This window comes from Xyrauchen texanus, chromosome 29 (genome assembly GCF_025860055.1).
Source record: "Xyrauchen texanus isolate HMW12.3.18 chromosome 29, RBS_HiC_50CHRs, whole genome shotgun sequence".
In the NCBI taxonomy this organism is placed as follows: domain Eukaryota; kingdom Metazoa; phylum Chordata; class Actinopteri; order Cypriniformes; family Catostomidae; genus Xyrauchen; species Xyrauchen texanus.
This window is the reverse complement of record NC_068304.1, coordinates 6,693,583-6,713,928: the sequence shown is the minus strand read 5'-3', so window position 1 is coordinate 6,713,928 and position 20,346 is coordinate 6,693,583. Positions and strand designations below refer to the sequence as shown.

The following is a 20,346-nucleotide window of genomic DNA, read 5'->3' as shown; positions in this document are numbered from 1 at the left end:
GGGGACTCTGCTCCACAGATGGTGGATTCAGCTAGGGGAGTAGTGGGCTGCTGATCCAGGTGTCAGTGTTGTTGCCATCTGAGGGTGAATAGGAATCACTATAAGCCGAAGGTTCCTTAAAAAAATAAATTCACTGTAAGAAGAATGAATCCCACCTCTTCCTGAGCTCAAAATTAGTAAGCATTATGCCTAGTTAGTAGGGCCCCTGCTGCCCCATTTCTGTGCACAGCTCCAGGAGATCAGCATTCCATAACTTTACATGTTCAAGGCAGTTGAAACGTAATCCAGCTCCTTTCCCAATGCAGTGCACCCCAGCACAGCCAGTAGAAGACGACACCATCACCGAGATAGTCTCTTGATCAAGCGAAATGTAAATATCACTATCCAAACGTCCAGGGGTGGAAAGAGTACTGAAAAATCATACTCAAGTTGAAGTACTTTTACTTCCCAAAAAAAATTGTGTGAGTAGAGTAAAAGTAGCTGTCCTAAAAAACTACTCAAGTAAGAGTAAAAGAGTAGCTCATTTAAAAGTACTCATGAGTAGTGAGTATTGAGTACCGAGTTGCAAAATCTATGCCCCATTATAATGAACACTGTAACCAACTTTTAAAATACATCACTTATCTATGATAAACACGACATGAATCTGATTCCAAAAAATGAAAGGGAGACATGATAACAGAAATGAAAATATTAAAAAGTTATTTTCAATACACTGATCACCATTTTAAATCGTAATGTATTACATTAAAATGAGTGTATGTGTAGGGTCTAAATTTCCCTTAATGCTGACAGAGTGTTATTGTTGTGCATAAAACATGTTCAAACAATGCAAGGAATGCAAAAAAATGCTTGACACGTCATGTCCTGCACAATAGAGGAGGTAGAGCAGGCATGGGAAGAGTTGTTTGGTACTGTAGCCCCTGTATGCATACCATCACGCTTAAAAGGGAATAGTTCACCCAAAAAGGAAAATTCTCTCATCATTTACCCACCCTCATGACTTCCTGGATGTGTATGACTTTCTTTCTTCTGCAGAACACAAATTAAGATTTTAAGAAGAACATTTCAGCTCTTTTAGTCCATACAATGAAAGTGAATCGGTGCTAAAATGTTGAAGCTCCACAAATCACATAAATCAGCATAATAGTAGTCTAATCCATGTGCCTCCAGTGGTTTAATCCATGTCTTCAGAAGCGATATGATAGATGTGGTGAGTAACAGATTAATATGTAATTCCTTTTTTTACTAATTCTCCTCCCTGCTCAGTCAATCACCACTTTCACTTTCACTTTCTTCTTGTATTTTTGGTGATTCACATTCTTCATGCATATCGCCATCTACTGGGCAGAGAGAAGAATTTCTAGCAAAAATTGACTTAAATATTGATCTGTTTCTCAACCACACCTGTCATATCAATTCTGAAGTCATGGATTAAAACACTGGAGTTGTATGTATTACTTTTATGCTGCTTTTATGTGCTTTTTGGAGCGTCAACATTTTGGCACCACTTCACTTACATTTAATGGACCAACAGAGCTGAAATATTCTTCTACAAATCTTAATTTGTGTTCTGAAGAAAGAAAGTCACGGACAGATGGCATGAGGGTGAGTAAATGATAAGAGAATTTTATTTTTTGTGTGAATTATTTCATTAAGTAGCACATGGGGGGCCACATTGTCCTTCTTTTGAGATACAATGTTCAACACTGCTTTAGTTCCTGTGTTCTCATTCTAATGCATGATGCACAATTTTCTGAAGTTTGTGACTGGTGGAATGTTCTGCTTAAGATAAATAAATAATTTTATCATCTCTACTTTCCTGGTAATTTATTATACCAATTAACACACTCTCTACATCAGGGCTCAGTATTATTAAAAAAACAAACAATATTCTACTCAAAAAGTAGTGAGTGCTTTTCTCGTTTCCTTGTTATTGTTGTTTGATTAATAGCCTTTATATGACATTGCCTACTAGACAGTGCTCGATTCGGTTACATGTGCACTTTAGGTCCGACATTTTGATGAAAATACGCTTTTTGTCCCACTGTTTAAATTCAATTTAGACATAAACGACTGTGTTTACATTAAATCCTCATCAAGACGGGCATTGGCGGAATTATAAATTGTATTTGATCATTTAGCAGCATAACCGCATTCGTTTTCAAACATTAGCCACCTGTCAATCAAACGACACGCACGTCAGAAAATAAAAAGTAAATCTTTTATATTTCATCTAGATCAACCAACCAGCGGTGCTCCTGGTATCACGATTGATGTAATGAACACCCCTGTTCTAGAAGTAAAAAAAACATTCTAAGAGTTTCTTGCATTCCTTGAATCGATCACGTTTCTCTCATGTCTGGGAACAAGAAAATGTTGTGATTCTTCCAAAAAAGCTTTCCATTGCTCCTCACCTCACCTCATGTGATCAATAATGACCACATATTTTGGTGTCTTGTGTGAGGTTTGCTGCAATATTGGGTGGCCGTGTGAGTTTCACTACAATGACAAGATGACCTACCCTGATGAGGACAAGAGTCTGACACATTGGTGCTAGACAAACATGAACGTCAGCAAAACTAAGGAGCTAATTGTGGAATTTAGCAAGAAACAAAAGAGGAGTTACAACAGTCTCATGATAGATGGAGCACTGGGGGAGTGTCTGCATCTTTAAGTATCTTTAAGTAAAGTCCACATCCCCAAGGACTTGACATCGTCCACATACATTACAGTTTTTCCCAATTGCTTTGACACTAAAATCCAAATGATTAGCCAAAAATTCTGAAACTTAAATGAATATACAGGGTTCAATACAAGTTAAGCTCAATTGACAGCATTTGTAGCATGACATTGATTACCATAAAAAAATATTTTGACTTTAGATTAGATTAGATTCAACTTTATTGTCATTGTGCAAAATACAAGTACAGAGCCAATTAAAAGCAGAAATGCTTGCCCCTCCATTTCTTTAAAAAAGAAAAAATCTGGGTTACAGTGAGACACTTACAATGGAAGTGAATGGGGACAATATGTAAACATAAAAATACTCACTTTTTCAAAAGCATAGACACAAGACATAAACAATATGCACATAAACATGGTTTTAATGTGATTAAATCACTTACTAACCTTTTCTGTGTAAAGTTATAGCCAATTTTACAGCTTTGTTACCATGACGATATAATGTCAACAAACCCCAAAAATCTAAAATGACTGTAAAAATTACAATTTAAATAACTTTACAGCTCAAATAACACATGACTTATAACAGAAGTATTAATGTAAATGCTTTTATACAATTATAAGCTTCACATTTCTGCCTTTAAACCCTCAAAAAATTGGCCCCCTTCATTTCCATTATAAGTGTCACACTGTAACCTCCATTTTCTCTTTTTTTTAAAGAAGGGACGGGTAAAAATTATTGTTGTGGTTATCAATTTTTTGCCACAAATGCTGTCGATTGAGCTTAATTGTATTGGACCCAGAATATTTTTTAACACTTTTTGCCAAAAGAAAAATTTATTTTTTTAATATTTCTAAAATCATATTTTCATCAACAGAATGTTTAAATTAAAATTGCTTATTAGTCATGATTCTTAATTTAAGTCTAATCTTTGATATTGTTAGCTAAATCTATTTCGCCAGTGATTTGGTTGATGAGATCAACACTGATTTAAACAGACAAACACGGTTTGCAAAATAACTGAAACTAATCTAAATATTTGTTTGAAATTGGCTACAATAGTCTTGTTTTGAACAATGAACTTCAATGACTTTTCCATGACCTTTCCATGCATTTGTGATTACTGGATACACATTTTTAAAAATCATTTTGATTCAGACTGATTAGCAAATTAATAATTTAGACTGATTTGTGAGTTGTTTCAACTCATTCAATGAAAAATAATCACTGGATTGCAAAAGCAAGTTTTACTCTACACAAGACCAATATCTAGCTCATGAAATATTTTAGAGCAGAACACTATAAAAATATATATATTTATTCACTACAGATATTTCCATGACTTCTACAGGCCTGGAAAGTACTTTTTATATTCCCTGATATTTCCAGGTTGTCTTTGATCATGGGTACACTGTAATGTCCCAGAGATCAGATAAAAATGACAATCATTAACCGCACATCATTTTATTCAATTAATTAATGAGACGCCACACTTTTCCTTGGTTCTTGACCTTCCCTGTGAGCATGAGCTTGTGTGCACCCAACAGAACGTGTGACTGGTTTGGACTGCCCAAATTTAGATGTGAATAAAGAATTCTGAAACTGTGTTTTAAACAAACATTCTGTTTTACATACAATAATTATTCAATGTTATTATTGAAGAAACAGTACTTTTTTGAACATTCAAATAAACCATCAAAATCCACTTGGCTCAAAATGTTTGGAGGGTTCAGTATATCTACTGTCCTCAAGTGGGTCTCTTTTGATCCAAACAAAACGGTTGTTTAGAATATTTTCCAAAAGCAGAAGGGTTAAGTTAATTTTAGAAAAGTCTCAGCACACCTCTCGTCATGAAGCTGCACAATTTCATCATTCAAGTTATGCAAAGTGTCCGTGTAATACTTAAGGTTAGAGTTTAGCTCAAATGGGCAATAATAATAATAATGATGCCTCTGCAAACACCATTAAATAAATGTTGCAACTAGCTTTTAAAATCTGTTTATTATTTCTCAGTGGACTGTTATCTAACAGATATCTACTACATTTGATGTTATAAGCAGTTTCCATGGTGATGCTGAAGTGGGAGTGCTATCCTATAATAATCCAAAACTTTGCAGATTTATATTCATCGGAAAAAGGAAGCTCTCATGATCTGTTTATACACTGCGTGCTCAATTATTAGGCAAGTGAGTATTCTGATCTTATCTTTATTTCCATTCACATTTTCCAACTCCAAACCATATAAACTTGAATGATTATTGGATTCAATCATTTTCAGGTGGTGTGTATTTGTGTAATGAGGGAGGGTGTGGCGAAAGTGACTAACACCTTATATCAATGTGTTCATAATTATTAGGCAGCGTCATTACCTAAGGTGAAATGGGCCAAAAAAAAGGGGTTTAACTTGACACTGAAAAGTAACATTTTGTAAAATGTCTTTCAGACAGATGCATCACTCCTGAAATAGCTAAACTATTGAGGCGTGACCACCGAAAAATCAAACGTTTTGTCTCAAGTGCTCAAAGACGTGGCCAAGGTCAAGAAGGCTGAAACACGACCACCACTGAATAAGATTCACAAGTTGAAGCATCAAGATTGGAAAAAGATTGGATTTTTTGTTTTTTTAGGTTTTATGGACAAATGAATTGAGAGGAACTTGGTGGACCAGCTGGATGGGCCCGTGTCTGGATCACTAATGGACACAGGGCACCAGCAAGGTGGAGGAGAGGTACTGGTATGGGCTGCTTTCATTAAGGATGAGGTAGTTGGACCTTTTTGAGTTCAAGATGTACTGAATCTCAACTCTCAAACCTACTGGCAGTTTCTGGAAAGTACTTCAAGCATTGGTGCAGGAAGAAGTCCACAGCATTCAAGAACGCCATGAGCTTTAAGCAAGACATGCATCCAAGTACTCCACTGCTTGGCTTGCCAGCAAGGGCCTCAAAGATGCCCAAATAATGAATCCTATTGAGAACTTTTGGGCCCTTCTCAAATGTGAGATTTACAGTGAGGGAAGACAATACACCTCTTTGATCAGCATTTGGGAGGATGTAGTTGCTGCTTCCGTGAAAGTTGATGGTGAACAGATCCAGAAACTGACGGACTCCATGGCTGGAAGGCTCATGGCAGTTATTGAAAAGAAGGATGGCTATATTGGTCACTGAATATTTTTGAAAGGCCAAACATTTTAATTGTCATTTTGTGTTACTTACTTGTTGCACCTACTCTAAAAATTGAGAATAAACAATTGAGTTGGGAGAAATTATTTTTGTAATTTTGTTGCCTAATAATTGTGCACACATATATAGTCCCCTGAGAAAGACAAAACTCACATTTTCTTTGTTAACCAATCAGGTCTGAGGTTCAATAACATTTTGGATTGACTGAGAGCATCGTGTTTGTTCAACAATAAAATAAATCCTGAGGAATACAATTTGCCTAATAATTGGGCACGCAGTGTAGAAGCATTTATTCTGCATTACCCAAATCAAACAGGACAGTAAAACACGTTATGAAATCCCAACACAAACAACTTTCACACACACCCAAACAAAAAAAACAAAAAAACAGATTTATCCCTTTCAATCTCACACAAAGCTTTAATAGGCAGACAAAACAATATTTTTTCAAATTAAAATCAGCAGGCAGCCACACAAGAGTCCGAGTTTGTATTTATCTTTGAGAAAGTACATTTGGGGATTGACTGTGGATACAGTATTTCATACAGGCAGAGGCTGTGTGAAGAAGTTTATCAGAAGTGTACTTTGTGATCTACATGTGTAGGGCTATTGCTCTCTATCTAAAGAAGACAAACCTTGCTGTAGTGTCTACATCATCATGTGAAATGTAACAGTAATGATAAAAATCTCAATTAAAACCGCTATAATACTGCTGAAGAAGGCAATGATGGACCCTCAGCACAAGAGTTTGATGAAAGGTCCTGTTTCATGCTTTGGGTAAAGGACGAGTAAAAAAAGCAGGTAAAGAGGTTTGATGATGATTATGATGAGGATGGGTCATTGTCAGTGCTCCAGGTAAATAGAGGAAGAATCCCTCAAATCTCCTGATATGATGAGTTCAAGTTTGTTGGGTCATCTTCCTCCCTGGAATTAAACAAACACACAAAACTAGTTAAAAAAAAAAATCTGTTCTCACTCCGAAGATGTCAAATACAGACACTTGTGCAAGAGCCCTGCTTGTCAATATATAGACGCCAAAAGTGCCCTCTAGCATCTATATTGCCACGCAGCCGGTAAACCCATTGCTTTCAAAAAGGAGACATGGAGGGCATCAGAATTTAGCATCATGAAATTATATGTTGGGGGTACAATTTTGTCATCGTCATCATGATGATCTGAATTGTTGATATCAAGAATGGGTATTTCTGCAAGTAATTACATAATTTCTTTACATCAATAATTTATTAATGCAAATATTATTACTACTATTAAGAATGAACATTTACACTGGTGAAAACTGAATTATAGATATCTATAATTAGCGGTCAATCTATAGTATTTGCTTATACCGATAACTAAGGTGATGGAAAAGGGCAATAATGATTTATGGGCCGATCATTTTTTTAAATGTATTTGAGCGTTAAAAGATTTTCTTGGTCTTTTCGTTCTATGGCGGGCACAAACATAAAAAGGCAGCAAGAGTTCCGAATGAAAAACAGAAGATTTTGTGCATAATGTAGGACTTTTAACTATAAACAAGCCCAAAACACACAAGGAACTCTAAGTTTTAAATGACAGAGACTTGGCGGTGTATCCATGCTTTATAATTATTACACTCAAGGTCACTTTACAATTAAAACAATAAAAAAAAATTTAAAAAAAAAAGAACACACGAGAGAAAACAAACAAAGTAAAAGACTAGTACATAATACAAAAATAACAATACAAAGATATAATGGTATATCAGACAGGATATCAGCAATTAACCAAGTGAAGATAAAAGTTATTGTTTCCCTGATCTATTAAATGAAAAGGTAGGTTTTCAGTTGGGTCTTGAAATCAGAAATGGTGGAAATATCATGGAGCGTTTTTGAATCTGAGGACCCCGTAATAACAAAGGTAGGTGGGTTTGAGTTTGTTAACAGTAAAAAATTGTGTATTTGGAATATTAACAGAATTGTGAATAATTGAGGGCCAATATGATGAGCGTGCATTGTTTAATGCAGCTCTGTACATCTGAAGGTGGTCAGTGTACGCAAGGGAATGGACAGATTGACCAGTTTTCACATAGAGGCGTTAAATGTGTTGACAGGCTGTTTTTAGGGCACAGAGATTTGCATTAAATCATGGGGAGTGCACTGGAGATGGCTGTGTTATAACAAGAGAATATCTGGTATAGATATATAACAGGTAAGATCAGTGATGCTGGGGAGTAAGAACACTTGTAAAGAAGCATTGAAGGAATTTTGATCAACAGACAAGATTTTGGAATGATTTTCTCAATGGTCTTTGCAAACGAAGGGGGTATTTACACCTTAATTCAATAAATGAGTGATCAGACACCCCTAACAGAGAACCAGAAACAGTAACCTCATTTAGGTCAGAGGTAAAACAAGGTCCAAATTGTGACCACGTCAGTGTGTGAAAAATCTGATATCAGACATCATTTTATGGGCATTAGCACAATTAGTGTCAACATGTCACCAAGCAGTAGTACAGCAGCACAAACAAGACTCAATTCATTCAGTTCTGTAAAAAAAAATAAAAAAAAAATAGAGAGAATAGTTTAGGAGGTTGGTAGACAAGAATTACAAGGGGGGAGGGACCTGACAATTTAAATGCCAAGTATTCAAAAGGTATTAACATCTATAGTATTTGCTTTTAGGTGGCTGTGGAAAAAAGCAGCCAGACCACCACCCCTGGACAAGATGCATGGTCTGGATAGGTAGCTGTAACCAGGAGTGAGCAAATGTAAATGGAAATAATCAGACCGAGTTTGCCATGTTTCTGTAAGTAGCAGCATATCACGTTTTAATCATACAGAGTGTCACTAAGAAGTGTAGCTTTGTCAGTTAAAGACTGACAGTTTAACAGAGCCAGGGAGAGATAGCATGATGCTTATCAGAATTAATAACAGATGGGATACAGGTTATAGTAATTAAACAGTTAGGGTTCATAATATGGCGAGGCAGCAAAGTATACAGTCTATTGGACCAATTGGATGGAAGAGCAGAAGCAGATGAAGAGTGTGAGGAAAAGAAACAGTGGGTGGACAGATGAATGTAGTGGGATTGAAGGCCATTGCAAGGGCATTGCAAATGCTATAAGTAGCAGGATCAAGTTAAGGTCGAGAGTCCATGCAGCGAAGTTGAAATGAGGAGTAACTTTCGAAATAAATCGAACTAAAAAACAGTTTTCAGCCATCGATCCTGCATTTGTGTGGAAAGGCCTGAAAAACATTACCAAGTACAAGAAACCTCCTCGTCACTCTGTAGAGAATCAACAAATTAATGATGAACTGAATGCGTTTTACAACAGGTTTGAAAAGCCCAGTCTCACACCCATCCCCTGCTCTGATCTTCACTTCACAAACACCAAAACCTCCTGGGAACCCTCCTCCCCCCCTTCAGTTCAGCCTTCAATACAATCATGCCTGATCTTCTCTAAACCAAACCGACCCAGCAAACCACAATCTGTCATTAGATCAACAGCTTTCCGACAGATAGGCAACAGCTAGTGAGACTGGGGAAAATCATATCCGGGACCCTCACCATTAGTCCTGGTGCTCCTCAGGGATGCGTTCTCTCCACTGCTCTTCTCCCTGTACACAAATGACTGCACTGCAAAGGCCTTTGTTAATTCCTAATGTTTGCAGATGGCACCACGGCCATTAGCCTCATCCTGGGCTCTACCATCTCTCAGGACCTGAAGTGAGACATCCACATACACTCTTGTCCCAGTTATATGTATAGTCAGATTCATAACAGATGGCAGTGGAGGTACACAGAAGGGTCAGGGCTTAACAAGGTCAATATTGATGCTAACCACACCAACCAGAGAGGCACCAAACCTAACCCAACCACACGGTGGAGGACGGGAGATAGCCCACCATCCAATGTCAGTCCGGATCAGATTAGCAAGAGAGTGGAGACTCACTCACCGACTAGGCAGAGGGTGGTAAAGTTGAGAACCCACTGGGAACTTGGAGTAGCAGAAGAGCCCTGAGCAACTTCAAGCATCTAGCCACACACACACAAAAAAGTCTTAACTCGTATGAGATAAACCAGGTAGATATAGCCCAGAGCAGTTTGTCATAGACAAGTTATCTAGGGAACACAGAAGATAAATGTAGCTTGTAGCACATGCTTAGCAGTACTCACGACGATCGACCAGAGGGTGTATAATCCAGAAAAGTTTGTTATAGAAATACAGGAAAATTATGACGATGGATGTAGCGCGTAGCTTGTAGCAGTACCTTCACCAGGAGCAATAGTATCAAGCCACCAGTGTAACTGCATGCAGGGACAGCAGAATAAACGGTACATGTACAAATTTATTCAAAAGATGCACAAAAATACATTTCCAATGTGATTAAAAGGATGCACAACATGTAGAAAAGTTAGAGAGAAGCGATGAGATGCGGCAGCCAAACGTGCATGACTATCAGCTTATTTTTGCAGCTAACCGATAGCTCAAAAACAACTATCGGCATAGATTAATCTGTAAAACCTATATATCGGTCTACTGTACCTCTTATCTATAATTAATTTAATGCACATAATTACATGTCGAAAGGGTTGCGATATAGCCTCACGATTTTTGGTGATTAGCTGCTGCCACACACCCACTTAAACATCCTCCACCTCAAACAGTAAACAGATTTCACTCAGTTTACAGTGATATCTGTGTAAATAAAGGCATCAGGCTCTGATCTGGGCCTGTTTGACTTCCTGTCTTCTTTAAACACACTGTGCAAATAGAACATTTAATTCACACTAAATGACACAGCAGTCAATTACTCTTGTTTGAGAGACAGTTTGTGGGAGCAGCTTGGATGTGTATACAGAGCAAAGAATGAGTCAGCATTTCCACTGATTATTTTTCATTACACACAATCAGCCACAGCATTGATCTGATCAAGATAAAAATTCTGCGTGCAGAGAAAAATGTTGCGTCAGTATGTTTACATGTGCAGTTAAAATCAACTAGTTAAATTTTGTTCCAGTCTTCATCTGTCTAAGTATATATGACAATGTGAATGTATAATTGAATATTTGGGGGAAGGACAAAAAATAAGCCATGTTAAATACACATTGCGTGTCACCACTGTCTTTGAGCAGAAGTACAATGCTGAGGCCAATTGTGGTCCAATTAACATGTATGCTTGATGAAGCCGATCAACTACAGTTGCATTACCTAGGCCTGTTAATTCAACTTTGCAAAAAATATACTGGTACGATTTCAGGCGAATCGATTAAGTTTATCGATCATTGATTAATTAATTGCAGGACAAATGTTTTCAGTAACCTAATCATGACAGCAGAGTTGATAAGGTTGTCAATACAGTCATCCACCACTAGAGGGTGCGTACATGATGCGTGTCATTATCTGGTTCATAGAATAGCCGCTCTGACCCATAGATCAGAGATGAAGTGGGCTTAATGTAAACAATGTTGGAGCATTTTCTCTACAATTGAACATTGAAGTTTTCTGTACACACCGTGATAGTGTGTTAAAGTACATGACAACAAGCACACTATCACCAGAGAAGCGGTAGCCTATGTTATGTACTGCGTTTACACAGCATGTAATGATTTGACCAAAATTAATTAAAAAGATTCCAAATATCCCATGATCCACAACGAGAAGTTTTATTGAATTCAAATATGGATATAAATGATATATCTTAAGATAGAATTTACATCTAACAGTAGTTTCACAAACAGTAATTAAACAATTCCCAAATTCGAACATAACATAGACTAAATGTGTTTGAATACACAGAACTAAGAACATTTTAAAGGAAAATGCCAATACTTGTATTTCTTAAGTGTAACAGTAAGCTAGATGCACATATTATTTGGAGTCCACCATGTGCATTTTGCGATATCGTTAATTTCCATGACGATTATGTAAATGACTGAAAATTTACATGCCTAGTCGGACTATAGCGTTCACATTACATTTTAAAATGACGAATTATTATTTTGTCTGACTGAACATAAAAACTGAACTTTAAAGTGTAAATAAACATGTGAACACATGAACAGGGTCAGAAATGAACAGGGCAAAATACCACTGAAACACTTAAAAATCTGTTTTCACTATCTCAAAAGACAAGTGTTAATATAATACAAGAGTAGATAACATGGCGAGGTGTTATGATTATAAAAACGAAATTGATTGATTCTATTGTTAGCCTAGCAACATGCTAATGCCAAACTCTATAAAGCGCAACAGTGCCCGCCCACTTTTTCAGCCCTCTTGGTTCTGAAAGTATTTTTCCCATTCATTTCTTCCATAAGGATTTCATAAAAGTCTTCTTAAAAGAGTTCGAAGCCATGAACCAAACCAACCAGCTTTGAGCTGATTCACAACATTACTATCTTTGATTTGAAGCAAACATTTTTTTTAAATCAAACAGTAAGACAAAGGTACAAGGCTGTTCCTTGATTAGCAACCTTGGAGCTCATGGTGGGTCTGTCTTTAAAGGTTTATAAGTTATTGTTAAAAACCTATTCGCTTATGGAGAAAACTAATGGAATTTTTACATCTAGAACCAGACTTTGGTACTGGAGTCTCTCATGTGCTTCCTGGGTACTTTAAAAACATTCCCACCTTAAAGGATGCTAATAGTGATTAGAAGTGAAGAAAAGGAGACAAAATAAAGTTTTAAAACTCCCAATGAAACAGCCCTGCTCTCTTTTTCACGTTGAGAATTTTTTTAACCACAGTGCTTGGTTAAGACTAAAAATATCTTACCACAGAATATGCCTTTTTTTTAAAAACACGTTTCACATTTCACTATCCTCTAGTGAGTGACTGCTTTAAACTGAAGAGAAGACGACAAGCAGACAATCTTGCTGTCTCACATAAGTAGATGCATCACTGGCAGTCTGACTAACTCAGCTAAAATAAAAACTGCAGTAAGTCAAACTGAGGGATCTGATGGACAGATTTCAATTACTACGTCCAACCCACAGATCAGCAGACCACATTCTCAAGCATCCAACACATCAGAACGAAACCTGAGCAACGTTTGGACATTAGCTCTGTTCAAAACATAGCGGGATGCCTACATAAGACAGTATTTTCAACCATCATGGATGAGCTTATTACATAGAGGTCATGCAAGGTCAAAGGTCAAAGGTCACACATTCACTCCATTTACCTCCCACCATCCTCTTTGAGTTTGCGGGCGGCTTGTTTGGACTGTTTGATCTGCAAGTCCAGCCGGTGCAAGTAGTCTTTCGCAGACAGCTCCGCGGCCTGCACGGGTCGGGTGTTGGGTTCTGGAACTGCTGGTTCTGGTGGGGGGGACGAGACGTCCATATCTTGACTCATGCAGGACGAATCCTGCGGCGTGCTTCCCTCACTGTCGGGCGACTCCAGAGACAGTCCATTAAAGAGGGAATGTTTTTCTGACTTAACGGGAATATTGAGTGTGTTTCGCAGGAATATGCAGTCATTACTGAAAAGCTTATTTACTCGTTTGATTTGCTCCATCTGTAGAAAAAACAGACGTGCAAATATGAGCTTTTTATTGACAAAAAACAGTGTCTAACCTAAAACCTTTCCATCCACAATGAACTTTAATCCTCGAAATGTGTCAACTACTAAGCAAACATTCAGTGTGTTCATGTCAGCACTTAAATCTTGTTATTTCCTGTTGTAAAAGTGAAACACTGCAAATAGTTAAACTGTACACAAATCCATCTATCTATCTGCTTGTTCAACATTAACAGCATGTACTTTTGTTAGTTACCAAATCTACAGAAGTAAATATTTGCTCTGAGATGAAGAACTGCAGTGGTTGTCAACTGGTGGGTCGCAGGTCTGATAAGGTTCTACCAACTCTAGAACTTAAAAGCTAGCCAAATAAGGTAGCCGTAAACATAGACATGTTGAATGACATCTCCTAATGCTAAGAAAAATTTAAACATAAGCTGACTTGCCAAGAGATTATGCATGGTTTGTGTCAAGCATAATGTGTTTTATGCTCAAGAGACATTTAGAGAACAAAACTGTTTTTTAGTTGACTTTTGTTCAGTAAACAATGTTGGTACTCTGTTGGGTCACCACTTGCAAAATCAGTTTGGAACCAATGGCCATTAGGTTTACATTTCTCAAAACCACCAAGATATCTCATAACATAGTCAGTAATAGCTGTGTGTGTAGTGTTATGATCAAAATCTGTTAAATCTCACATTTATTTCCAGTCTCATCATCAATGCACAAGCTGCCTGCAGGGTCAGATCATATGCAATCATCTTATACTTGCATAGTCCCATCCTTTGAGACTAAAGGTCACATACAGCACATGCATCTGTGTATTTAGATTATTTTGCCCCCCCAAATGCATCACAATGTTTATTATTAATTAGTTTTATCTATCTATCTTGTTTCATCATCATTGCATAAGTTGCACTTAGGAATTTACAACATGCATCATCTCATAGATTTGCATATATGTACATCCTCTGCAATTAAAGGTCACATAGATGGTCTTATTTCCTACTACTAGACAGCATTTTTGCACATCATAGGTGAGTTTGCACGTTCAAAAAGCTGCAGGTGCTTAAGATGCCCAAAAATGGTGAACTTACTTAAATTATGCCAAAAATGTTGCACGTGGTTTAGATGCACATAAAGGCGGCCTAAGTAGGGTGCCAACTACATTTTGAGCTACAGCATTATTTGGCATCTTAGAATGCGCATGATGCCAAAAAATGCTGTCTTAAAAGTGTACACAGCCCATGATAATGTAGACAACATAGTATGATGATTTCCAAAAATGCTGCAGCATGATGTCCAAATAAGCTACAGGTGCTGCTCATGACGCACAAAAAAAAAAAAACTCACATGCTTTTGAGCCACAGCAATGGCCGTATGTGCGTTTAAACTGATTTTAGACTTATAATCTTACCGTAACCCCGTATTTAAGCGCTATGCCCTGCAGTGTGTCCCCATCCGTGACCCGGTGTTCTTTGTATTTCTCTCCTACCGGCGCCGTGACGCTCGCGGTGCTGCCATACGAGCGCGTCTTTGTTCGGGCCAAACTCTGCGATAACTCACTGTCCGACTCCGAACCGGACCGGGATCTGGGGAACAGCGGCTGCCCGTACCGTCCGCATCCTCCATCATCGCGCAGCGGAGGCAGCACCGGAGAAAACTCCGCCATCTTCAATCCGTTATTATAATAAAAGCTTCACCACCAAATTATATTATTTACAGGATAAAAATACGCATGTTTCCAGCGTCACACCGCACGCAGCGCATTTTTAGCTGTAATAGCTAAAAGGAAACGGGAGAGATGTGTGATTTTCCAGGCGCCATTGTGTTTACCGTGAGCCTGCGCGAGGTACGCGGTCAGTCCGGTGAAACCTGATCTGCGCACGTGTGTGATGAGGACACCCAATCTACGCCGCCTGCAATAGCGAGTAAGCGCGTCGCGTCTTTCAGAGTTGCGGCTGGAATGTGACGTCAGTATCCAGTTGACTAATCAAAGACTACTAGCGCCGTGAAGCAACGCGACTGTCAAGACCGCTCCCAAAACGACGTCAGCACCTAGTCGACCAATCAAAGAGTTTGTTTGCTTGCGTCGCGCCAATAGCAGGGTAAAACGCAACGTTGAAAATGGTGAGCGGTATTGAAGGGTAAAACGCAACGTTGACTTGTGAAGCGTTTAGGGGAAAATAAAAATTTAAGATAGTAAATGAGGACAATGTTATGTCAATTTGTTTAGGGAGGAAACCTTCTGGTATTTGATTTTATTCTGGAACGTTAAATAGCATCTTTGTGTCTTTATTTGCTTGGAAATTACAACTGCAGTTAGTTTACACAAACTGAAGAAATGTAACACTTTAATGTCACAAAACAAACGGCATTGGCACTCTCAAATGCTTTAAGCTGCTTTCATATGATCAACTGAACTTGTGAATAAATGCACATTATTTAACACAACATAACATTATCGAACATAATGAAAACTGGTCCTGCATTGGACTTTTTATAATAATAATAATTAATGATGAGGATTTCCTTTAGATTTTGGTATATAGAGGACAAAGACTGTAATTAATGAAAAAAAAAAAAAAAAACAGTGCAAAGAACATACAAATCTGAAAGATGTAAAATGACAGCAAGGTTGTATTTTTTCCTCACCTCTGAGCTGTTTCTGGTAAACAGTAAACCACACTTGACCTGGAAAGGTGAAAGCAGATGTCTACAGTTTGCTGAATTGAGGTAGCACAACTGTCAAGAGAGGAAACTGGCTGGAACTAGACAGTTAAACCAAACAGACAGTTAGAAACCACTATACACGTCTATGCATGTTCATATCTGTATTCTCTGATTCCCTTCAGATGTGTTCTTACTGTGAATTTAAATTATACAACAATTAAAAGCTGTAGTGGACTTGGTTGTTTAAAATTAAGATTAGCAGAATGAACTCCCTTTCAATTCATGAGTTTTAACTGAATTGGTCACGCCCCACAGGAAGTTGAATTATAATTTGAATTTGAATGATAGGAAGTGGAGTTTACAGAATTTTGGAAGGAATATGATTGTCCTGCTATTCTGCTGAACAGGGAGCAGTGTGTTACCCAATCAAGTCATTTGACACCTCCAAGGGCATAGATTCCAGAGGGTGTGGGGGGAGGTAACCCCCCAATAATAAAAACTAGCAAGTACAACCACCTTATATTTATAATATTATCAATGGAAACATGTGCTTCACGCTGCTACCCCACAATGTTCAAGCATCTAAATCTATTCTCCATTGAGCATTACCCCGGAGAATGCGGACCTTTCTGCCTTGTACAGGACTATACTGCTACTACACACAAGCACAAAGTGACAAAGTGTGTGTTTACATCTAGAAGACATAGTTCTTTAGGTTGTTTTCTCATCTGCAATACGACGTTTCCTCTCGGATGTCAATAAGTCATTCAGCAGATGTCTTTGAGACGTTATGATTCAGAATGTTTGTAAATCTGATCTTTTTAAGATGTTTAGCAGATGTTAATTAGAATGTGATGCTTTTCATGTGAAACCCCCTAAATAGTAATTTCGGGGATGTATAGTACACGTGCTACACGTGAGCAACAATTTTTTCTACAAAAGTTTAAGTCAAATATTGTTGAGTAATATACATTTCAGACATAAATTTGCCAGTTACTTAGTACATTTCTTCTGCGCCTGCAAAAATTGTTTCAACAGAAGCCAAAGCATCAAGTATATACACTCTCTCCATTGCTCCCCTGATGGCATGAGTACACCACCCAGACGGCTACTTGATGTGTGTGTTTTGTAAGAAAATATAAATAATGAATTTGTTTAAGAATCTTGGCTGCATTCGACCACCAAAAAAATTTAAACAAATATTTGCGTGATAAATGACATCTGAGGAGACTAGAAATCGGATTAAAATTCTCCACCATTCAATTTGTAATACAACAGGCTCATTGTACCTGCTAATAATTTATATGCAAGGAACGTAGCTCAATAATGAAATTAGCGATTTGTTTGAGGAATATTAACAGAGTCAATGATTACTTCCGATCCAAGTCTTCGGCCAGCGATGAGTTGATCGGAACATATGATTAATTCTTACTGTAATACTACTTTCATGGCCATTGAAAATAATTTCACAAATAGATTGAAATATTGTTTATGAGCATGTAGCTTAGGATCAATAGATTTCAAGGGAGTGATATGATTTAATGAAATACAGTCAACTTCTCTTTGAATACAAACAAGACTTTATTAACTAATCTATAACGTAAATCTTGTAAAAACACAGACAAACAAACATAATCACAGGTTGGTATGTGAGTTTGTACAAAAGATGAGTTGATTATCTATAATTATCTATAACAGAACTATGAACTTGATGGAGTCAATAGACCTTACCTTAAACCACCAATACTTAAAATACTTAATTTAGTACACTGTGATTTGAAATCGGTTAACTCAAATTATATTAAAGAAAGCACCAGATTTCAGCGAAAGTCTGGAGGTACTTGCGTTGCGTTGTTTGGCGTTCAAGTCAATCTACTTTGGCTTGGCTTATGGAAGTTCTTTGTCTGTTGCGTCGAGGGATGGATGACGGAATGACCAGGCAGAGCCCTGGAAGCGAGGACTCCCATCAGGGAGAACTCCCCAGGACCGATGTCCAGGTGTGTGTGTGTGACGAAGAGTCAAAGGAGCGAGAAGAGAGTTCGTCCTAGGCGGGGAGGTTTTGTTGAGGTGAGGTTGGCCACAACCCAAAAGTGTCTTGAGCCAATCAGAAGTGTCTTTTGATGGGTCAATTCTGTCCTCCCCTCAGGATAATTAATTTATGACTCATTGTTCTGTTTCCCACTCAAAATAGGGCAATGTTTAATCATTAACTTTTATGTCGTAATTTAAATGTTCAAGAAGCTTTGCCTCATGATTATTATAATAATTTTAAGTGTAGAGAGTTGGTTATATTGAAGAACAATGGATTTTCTTGGGTTTCCATGGTGATCATAAAAAGAGTTCCCCAGCAAATGGTCTGGTAGGTCATGTCATGAGTTGGGGGTTTATCTGATTAACATCAAAGACTGAGGAGTTTCTCTATGCTTCTCTCACAGTTAAAATTTGCCATAAACGACAAACTCGACAAACTGTTGGCACCAGTCCTAATTTCTTTATAGCCCAGGAGAATGACAGTGTATTATTCTGGATTTTAGTCATTTTGCATAGAATTGTTAAATTTCTCTTAGTTCTCTTCTGCTTCAAAGTCCTACATATAACCCCCTGTCGAGCATAGAAGACTGAAGTGGAAACATCGACAATCACTGGAAAACAGGCAGAAGAAGCAGACAAACACAACAAATAACAACACCTCCATCAATGGCAAAAAGATTTGTGCAGAGTAATGGATTGTAAGTAATAGTGATCTGTTGGTTTTGGAGTCATCTGTAATTATAATTTGAGGTTCAGGAACCGGTAGATAATTTCAATGAAACTGGAGTAAATTGTCATGAATATGAGCGATTGATTGTGCTGTCGAATTGATTGGGAATCGGTTAAATTAGCAGGGTTCCTTCCTAAATGTTTCTGTTGTGATTCAGAACCAAGGGTGAAGGAATTCCCTTTTAATAACAGGAGAGATTGAGTGCTGTTTGATGCTCTTCACTCTGGACGTACCTTAAGGCTAAGTGTGAAGAATCGTGTTCTTATTTACATTGATCTGCACAGTTAAATTTTGTAGCGTAACACAGTAAGTTTCTTTACTTTAGTTGGGACAGTTTATTGTCCACAATATCATGGCTAAGAACAAATGACTTATTCACACTAGGCTTTCAGAACCCTCAATGAATTGGTGGCTCATGAACGAAAATAATAAGTTGTCAATCCTGATTTAGTGCCAATGACTTCCTAAACGGCTAATTAATTTGGATTAGCATTTAGATTTTTGTTCCAAGAGGTATGAGTGTTTCCTATAATGGTTTGGGTGCAGATTGTACACATCTACTATTGTGTGGCTGGGGTGTATTTATGTGAATTTAGCGTGGGGTAGTTTGGGTCTTATGTACCTTAAACTAGAGTTGGATTCCTTGCCTATGGGGGAAAACAGTTTGACATTTTTCTATAGAGGTTGGATGTGTTAGTAGTGTATTGTTAGAACAGATTGATCTGTGTCAGACTGTTCTAACTGTGTGTAAAACTGTTTTAATCTGTGTCAGACTGTTCTCTCTTTCATGGTCTTGCTTGGGAGGATGATTGAAGTATACTTTCAGGAGCTCCAGCAATTGTTGTAAGTCTTCTGAAGGTGGCTTATCTGGCTATTGTGCAATCTCAGTTCTGTGCCTGTCTAAACAATGCTGAGGTAGACTTCGTCGTCGGTTGCCTTTGAACGTCTATCTGGGTTCCCATGTTGTCCGGACGTGGTTTATTCCATGGCTTCTCCCAGTGGTTGGATGAATACCAGGGTCTGGCGCTGATATGGGGGTCACATTGTTTGATGCTAGTGGATATTCTTCACTCAAGGGTGGCTGTGGCTCAGTTGGTAGATTGGGTTGGCCACTAATTGCAGGGTTGGTGGTTCGAATCCTGGTTAAAAAGGTGCTATATAAGTGCAACCATTTACTCATTGCTGAAGTCTTGGTCATCTTCTGATGCCTTGGTCATCTTGAGTCCTTTCTGATCCTTTTTAAGCCATAATAGTGCAAGGACAGGGACTGTGACTCCTAGATGATAGCTCACCGTGGGATGCAGGTTTTGAAGGAAGATGTCTTTGAGGGTGGTTTGTTATTCCAAATCAGGTTCATTTCAAGACCCTAAGTAGACTTGCTGGAGTTGTTGGAAGTATACTTGTTCAGTATCTTGACGACCCTGTTTGGTGTTTGGCCAATCAGAAGTGTCTTTTGCTGGGTCACATGGTCATATCTGTTCTCCCCTCAAGATAATTCATTTATGTTCCCACTCAAAATAGGGCAATTTATAATTAAA

The 20,346-nt window shown here is 37.9% G+C and overlaps 1 protein-coding gene across 1 annotated transcript; it reads right to left on the bottom strand.

Moving 5' to 3' along the window:
* Positions 1-3,797: 3,797 nt before the first annotated feature.
* On the bottom strand, positions 3,798-15,398 carry LOC127622861 (lysM and putative peptidoglycan-binding domain-containing protein 2). Its single transcript, XM_052096976.1, has 3 exons — positions 14,792-15,398; positions 13,037-13,371; positions 3,798-6,789 (listed from the first exon to the last, which is right to left on the bottom strand). Exons 1-3 carry the CDS (start codon positions 15,044-15,046, stop codon positions 6,741-6,743), a joined length of 639 nt encoding a protein of 212 aa, XP_051952936.1. The 5' UTR covers positions 15,047-15,398; the 3' UTR covers positions 3,798-6,740.
* Positions 15,399-20,346: the final 4,948 nt, after the last annotated feature.